The sequence below is a fragment of the Lipotes vexillifer genome, unplaced genomic scaffold (genome assembly GCF_000442215.2).
Source record: "Lipotes vexillifer unplaced genomic scaffold, Lipotes_vexillifer_v1.1 scaffold474, whole genome shotgun sequence".
NCBI lineage: Eukaryota > Metazoa > Chordata > Mammalia > Artiodactyla > Lipotidae > Lipotes > Lipotes vexillifer.
In genome coordinates, this window is record NW_006772385.1 from 2106046 (window position 1) to 2113702 (window position 7657).

The 7657-nt window shown below is 39.0% G+C and overlaps 1 protein-coding gene across 1 annotated transcript in view; it reads left to right on the forward strand.

Annotated features, from left to right (window-relative positions):
* The first annotated feature begins 1504 nt into the window (after positions 1-1504).
* Positions 1505-7657, forward strand: part of ABCB1 (ATP binding cassette subfamily B member 1) — a 117356-nt gene continuing 111203 nt past the window's right edge. Inside the window, exons 1-2 of the mRNA XM_007447479.1 lie at positions 1505-1572; positions 6902-6962. Of these exons, the coding sequence (XP_007447541.1) occupies positions 1505-1572; positions 6902-6962 (129 nt within the window). The remainder of the gene's footprint in view (positions 1573-6901; positions 6963-7657) is intronic.

A 7657-nucleotide genomic window follows, 5' to 3' on the forward strand; every position in this document is an offset into this window, starting at 1 on the left:
GTGAGTTAACGCTGCTTTATGAATTTGAATTGTGAAGATTGCACTTACTTTTCAACAACTTGAGGAAAAGAGAGGACCAGGAAAAACTGTAAATGGTAAAAGTAAATATGGAATTAAATTACCACTAACGTAATATGCTAAGATACACGATACTTTAAGAATCCAAATTAAAATATGAGTTTTAAAAAGCCTTGAGAAAAACATGGGCATTCCCCTGATAGCTACAATCCGAAAATATTACATTCTTTTAATTACATTTCCACCCTGAAATGTCCGTTTCGACTTATATGATTAAAAAAAAAATATCTTCCTACTTCTATTTCTCTTCAAATAAAACATGAACAGATACACCTTAGAAACTGTCTAACATACTGAAGAAAGACCTGCAGAAAAATTTCACCTGGCCTTTTTAAAGGTGCTGCTTGGAAGGGAATTTTAACTGCAGGATGGGCAGTAGTATCTACTCGAGCCACAAGGAGCGAATTGTATATTCACATTTATATCTATCTATCTACACATACTTTGGTGGATATGGAGACTTGTTTGGAATTGTACAGACAGGACCCTACGAATGTGCAAGTCCTCGATGAGTCAGCTGATAAGCGTTCCTCTACTCGTCCTTTTGCTGAGGGGCAACAGAAGCGAGAACATTCCTCCAGCAATTCCAACCTGTTTCGTAACTAGTCGAGCAATCTGCGTTCAATCGAGCGGTCCCGAGCGGTCCGGCTGATTGGCTGGGGAGCGGAGCACCAGGGTGTGGTCTGCGCGCTCCCTCCTCGCTCCCTTCGGCACGGCAAGCCCGTGCGCATTCGGGCAGCGGCTCCTCCAGGCTCGGCGGCGGAGGCCGCTGCTCGCATCCGCCGCGACTTTCCGCTGGAGTCCGAATCTCTTCTTCCAAGATTCACGTCTTAGTGGACGTTCCAAGAGAAAGCCCGAGGTCGGGAAGCGCGAGGCTGGGGACTAGAGAGAGACGGTTCGCGGGAAGGGTGCGCTCTCCAATTTCTTGAGCTTGGTCCCTGTGGGAAGAGGGCTTCGGAGGAGAGGGAGGGGGAGATTCCACTTGACAAGTCCAAGGGGACCAAGTGAGGTGAGACTTATTCTCAGTCGGGGAGCTCCTGGGGCACCCCAGCCCCTAGTTTTCGGTGCTAGCCACGCGTCCTGGAGTGTGCTGCCCAGAGCCCGCAGAGACAGCGCGGTGTCGGAAGCTGGGCTCTGAGCCCGCGGGCTGGTGGACGGCGAGGCGAACCACCGGGAGGCAGAGCCGCAGTGGAGGCGGGCGAAGTCCGGGCCGCGCCGCACCCCTGCAACTCTGCTCGCCTCCGGAGGCTGGATGCTGGGCGCGGAGGCAAGTTTCTGCGGGGAGCATCGCGCCTGCGAGTGGCTGGAGCATCAGGGCGAGCCCTCCGCCCTTCCGATCCTCGCGCGGGACACAAGTTCAGCCTCACCTCTGCCTTCCGCGGATCTTGCGTTTGGCTAATCCGCTGTGGTTTCTCCTCAGGTCGCGATGGATCCTGAAGAAGGGCGCAGTGGAAGAGCAGAGGGGGAGAACTTCTTGAAAAGGGACAAGAAAAGGTAGTCTGTTTCATTTTCAAACTTTACATGGCTTGAGACATTTGGGGAATTTGTTTCTAGCCTTCAGCTCTGAAATAAATGATCAGCTGCTGCTGCTGCTGATGTTTATCTTAAATGCAAGCAGTTGCAGAAGTTCGCTGGCTGAGTTGAGCACAGCGTTTGCATGGTGAGCTTCTACCTCAGCTGTCTGGTCCCATACAAGCCCGTGCTCATTTTCTTTTCGGTGTTTTATAACCAGCTTTACAAGTGATGTTGGTCGCCGACGAGCCTGAACCATGTGCTGCTTGTGTTCTGCTTTGTGGTCCTTTGTTCCTTCTGGTAAAACAGTCACATAAACATTGCATGTTTGTGGCATGGCAGGTGGGACAGAAGGCCACAACTGCATTTAAGCATTTTTTTATTTTAAGGCAATGAATAGCTGACCCTTGTAGAAGAAATTGTGAGAGGAGTGTACTACCAAAGTTACTAGAATGGTGTGAAATTATCCTGATTATATATAGAGTTGGTACTGTAACAACATAGGGAAAATAACTATCTTAAGTGAATTTTGATCACAGTGCAGTGTCTGTACATGAAATTTAAAATTTTGCTCAATAAGCTTTTTGTTAGTAATAAATTGTAAAATAAAACAATTTAGTAAATATATTAATATTATTAGAAACCAAGCTTTTCAGTGTAAGAAAAGAAATACAAATGTGGTCATTAAATAAGCTTTTTAAAAACAATGTTAAATTTGGATTAGAAATTTCAGTGTGATTTCATCATTTTTTTAAATAGTTCAGTTTCTGTCCACTGAAAGGGATAGTGGCAAATTGCACACTTAGTGTCAGATCTTGGTTTCTCAATATTGTTCATTACAAAAAGAATCTGTGCCCCATAGAGAAAGGGCTAATACCAATTGAGCCTGAGCCTGGAGTAGCTTTGTGGTACCTGAAAACAGTTAGTGGAGTTTAGGGCAATTGTCAAAAAGGACACAGGAGCTGGCTTGAAGGGGCTTCCACTGGCCGAATCTGGGACAGTTTGAGCGTCAAAAAGAATAATGACTGTACTCGACTGTGAAATACTGAATAAATGAATTCTTAATAAAATTATGAGCGGAGGAGGAAGACTAAGGGTGAGACAAGTAGAGAGAAAGAGAAACTTCTTTACAGAAAAATGCCAGCTATCATATTGAAACCTGCATTGTTATAATTGATTCGGGCAAGGATTGTTAGTGGATCCTAAAGTACTCAGAGAAAGGCTGAATCTAAGAATTAGCCACAATTCTTAATTGCAAAAAGGAAAGCGTGGTTTTCCAGTGGAGAGATTTTGCAGTTAGGAACCTTAACCAAATGATCAGACCTGGCCTGGTTCATGGTGGAACAGACTTTAGTGACACGGCACCACCACGAAGTATGTTTGCAAATCATTCAGTGAATCCAATCAAGCTTCCAGACTAATGATGTCCAATAGAAATATAATGTGAACCACATTTGTAATTATTGTTTCTAATAGCAACATTTTAAAAGTAAAAAGAAACAGGTGAAATTAACTTTGAAAATATATTTTAGGGATCCAAGTATATACAAAATATTATCATTTATACATGTAATCAGAATTATTAACAAGAGGGTTTACATTCTCTTTTTCATACTAAGTCCTCAAATCTGGGTATTTCATACTTACCGCACGTCTCAGTTTGGACTAAGTTTGAAACAGCCATATCCAAGATGTGGGACATTTTATAAGACATCTGTTTTGCTTCCTATAAAAGTCAATGTTTGGTGGGGGTAGGTGGGGAGGAGGACTTCTAGATTTAAAAGAGAGACTAAAGAGACAAAACCACCAAATGTGATGTGTGAGCCTTTATTACATCAGTTCGAAAAAAGGAAAAACCTATAGAAAACATTCTTGGAAATTTTCAATGTGGATTTTATATTAGATGATATCAAATTGCTGTTAATTTTATTATATGTGATAATGGTAGGAAAACGTGTGAAGTGCCATGATGTTTGCAGCTTACTTTCAAATATTTCAGCAAAATTTTAACAGTTATAATATATATTTTGTTATGCAGATAAAGAAAATATGGTCAAAATGTTGACAGTTGTTGAATCTAGGTGAATTTTTTATGGGTAGTCTTATTACAGTTCTTTAGATTTTTTTGTTTATTTGAAAATTTGCATAATAAAAAATTCCCAAATAAACAAAAAGAAAATAGATTACAAAGAGTGGAAGGTCGATATTTCCCGTTTTGTTTTTGACTTTTAAACTTGATACCTTAAACAACTATGTATTTTTGACACAAACACTTAGGGATATTGGAGTAAGAAGTATTAAGGGTATGTGGAAGGAAATGATAAAGACATTTGACAGGTTGGTGGTTTCCAGAGGTGGAGGAAAGGGGGGCAAAATGGGTGAAGGGAGTCAAAAGGTACAAATTTCCAGTTATAAAATAAGTCATGGGGACGTAATGTACAGCATGGCAACTATAGTTAATAATACTATATTGCATATTTGGAAGTTGCTAAGAGAAAATCTTAAAAGTTCTCATGACAAGGAAAAATATTCTATGACTCGATGATGACAGATGTTAACTAGACTTACTGTGGTGATCATTTCACAATATATGCAAATATCAAATCATTCAGATTTGATACAGATCATACAGATTTAGGTGAACTGTGCAAGTAGAACCTGGAAGACTGCTGAACCAGTTAAGTCTTGCGGTGCACACTTTATAATTCGGGCATAACACACCAGACAATTTGTACACCTGAAACTAATACAATGTTGTATGTCAGTTATGCCTTCATTTTTGAAAAAGATGTTCAGTAAATATTTGTGGGACATTTACTTATATTCTTCAAAAAGTAAAATAGAGTCCATATTTTGAAAAACAGAAAAAGATTCGTTTGAGCCTGCACATACCTTCGTTTTATTGTTGATTCTTATCATGGCCTATAGACTTTTTTTTTTCAAACTAGAAATTGTTTTTTTGTTTTTTTTTTTGCCGTACGCGGGTCTCTCACCGTTGTGGCCTCTCCCGCTGTGGAGCACAGGCTCCGGACGCGCAGGCTCAGCGGCCATGGCTCACCGGCCCAGCCGCTCTACGGCATGTGGGATCTTCCCGGAGCGGGGCACGAACCGGTGTGCCCTGCATCGGCAGGCGGACTCTCAACCACTGCGCCACCAGGGAAGCCCTAGAAATTGTTTTTTTTTTTTTGGTTAAGTAGCTCTTATTAAATTGTGCTCACCATTACTGATTTTAATCTGTTCTTAATAAAACTATATATTTATATATATATAGTTTAGAGTTTTGAGCAGTTTTATTGAGATATAATTGACCAACAACACCGTGTAAGTTTAAAGTGTACAGCGTATGGTTTGGCTTATAAATATTGTGAAATATTACCACAACAAGTTTAGCTAACGTCCATCATCTCATATAGATAAAAGAAAAAGAAAAATTTTTTTCTTATTGTGATGAGAATGTTTAGGATCTACTCTCTTAACTTTTATATATATGTATATGTATATATATATATATATATATATATATACACGTATATATAATACAGCAGTGTTAACTGTAATCATCTTCTTGTACATTACATCTCCAGTACTTCTTTATTTTATAACTGGAAGTTTGTACCTTTGGACAAGCTGCCTCTCATCTCTTCTCCCCGCTCTAATAACCATAAATCTTATTTCTTTTTCTGTGAGTTTCTTTTTTAAACTATATTTGAAATTATAAAGAAGCATGTGGCTTTGCTAATAGGTATAATGCTTGGGTAGTAGTACCATTTGGCATATTTGTATTTGTTAAGATTCTTTATTAAAATGAGGCTTGATAAGCGACTTTGCCATTTGTCAGCCCTGTGTTTGAGCGGATGGGGATAAATGAGTCTTCTAGGAGGGGTGAGAGTCAGTTTACATGTGCATTTCCTTGCAACGCAGCATCTCAGAATTCTGAGGTTGCACCAGATAGCCTGGTGTTTGGGAGTTAGACTTTGCAGTTTCAATCTTGGCCTTGTTCTAGCTGTGTGACCTTGGACAAATTAGTTAACTCTTCTCACAGTGCAGTTCTCTTGTCTTTAAAGGAAGGACAAAAATGTGCCTGCCTCACAGAGATTAAGATTAAATGAGCTCCTGTATGGGAAGTGTTTACTTAGTCAGTGTCTGGAACATTATAAATTCTTCAGAGTAGCTGCAGTTTTAGAGAACGAAAAAATAAATAAAAATCTTAGAGCTAAAACTCAATTATGTATGACTATTTTTTTCCCTCTCATCCTGATTCCAGGGATACTGAAACCACGCCTTTACTGGGAATAGGGTGGAATCAAATCTGAGGAGTTATGTTTGTGTATTTTGTGTGTTTTTATGTCCGTCGAACATCACTCCAAAGCCAAATATGGGGTAGACGCTGGATTTTTTTTTCTTTAGAAGTTGCTTCAACTCTTTGACTTTGCTTAGCGTAAAGAACAAAGATGAATTTACTTTTTGAACTTGAAAAGCTGTGTAAAAATAATGTAATTCTTCCCTGAAATAGTCTTTCTTTTATAAATATGAAAATGTAGATGCGGAGGCTAGTTTTGGTTGGTTTGCTTTCATGTGCTAGGTGGCAGTTACATAGAATAGAAAGCTAGTTACAGAGTTTTGAATCTGTGCTCAAAATACTTGACCTTCCTGTCTCTGCCTGAGGACCGCTTTTTTCCAGTTTACAAACCATCTTTTTTGATGGCAGTTTTTCTAGGTTGCGTGTATTGCCTTAATGGTCCATTTAGGGCTCCAGACATCTTTTCAGAATTAGATTTACTCAAGGAAAGTGATTTAATTACCTTTCTCAGGGTAATTTATGCCCTGCATCTGTTTGCCACTCCTCTCCACTAGGTAAAGGGAATGATTAAGGATAATATCCAGGTGGATGGACTAGCTATCTGCTGCTAGTATTACTCAGGTGATAATTAAGGGGATTAAGTCTGGAGAGCATGAATGATTTTCTAATTAGAAGAAAAACAGGAAGCTCTTTTTTTAGTATTATTTTTTCTAATTGCAAAAGTCTTGTGTCTCTGTGTATTCACCATAGAAAATTAGGAAATACCAAAGGCACAAGGAAGAAAATATTTTGGTAGAAATCTCAACACCCATTGATAACCACATGTATAGATTTCTAAGGTATATGTAAACATACTTAAACTTCATAAATGGGATCGTATTATAACCTGTTTTTTAAATAACATTGTAGACATGTTTCTTTGTCCTATTTGTTATTAAATATAAGCTCTATGTTAATTGGGTAATTAAAGATTTATATAGTTTTTAAAGTTTTATGTAATTCTATTGCTAGGTTTTTCAGTAAAAAAGATGAGAAGAAAGAAAAGAAACCAACTGTCAGTACTTTTGCAGTGGTGAGTTTGAATGTATTCACTATTCAAAGTGCTTTGGAAATTTGACTTCTCCTGATCTAGAAATGAGGTATTTCATCTGGTATAATACTTTCTTGGAGAGAAATTTGTTTGTATTTGTTAATGAAGAGGTAAAATGAATTCCTTTAATTTAGTTTGTTTTCAGGGGAATGCCAGTCATAACTTGCTGTGTACAATGAGCTCACCCTTCCTAGCCTGGATTTCAGTATTCTCCTAGTTAGTTATGTCACCAGTGATATGTTACCTATGCAAGCACTTCTCCCAGTGATGGTCTCAGCCATCTAGATAGAGGAAACCAGCCACATGAAGTGTGGATCAAAGAAGAAAAAACGGGGTGCCCTGTCGACAAGGGCTGTAATCCTGGCAGGTTTGAGGTCAAAGTCCCAGACACTCATATAATAGAAGTTAGCAATGGATTATTTATTACTATGACTTAGTACATGGCATTATTCTTCTGTGCTGAATAACTGAAAATCTGGAATTTGAAAACCTTAATATAATTAATTCTTTATCTTATTTTCTGGTTTCACAGTAGCTGCTTAGAAGCTTTTCTTTAATCAGATTTGGATTGAGACAGGCTGGTTCATGGTCTCTCTCTACCTGGATCCTTTTTTTTTTTCTTCCCCTGAGAATGCAGATTTAGGTGAACTGTGCAAGTAGAACCTGGAAGACTGCTG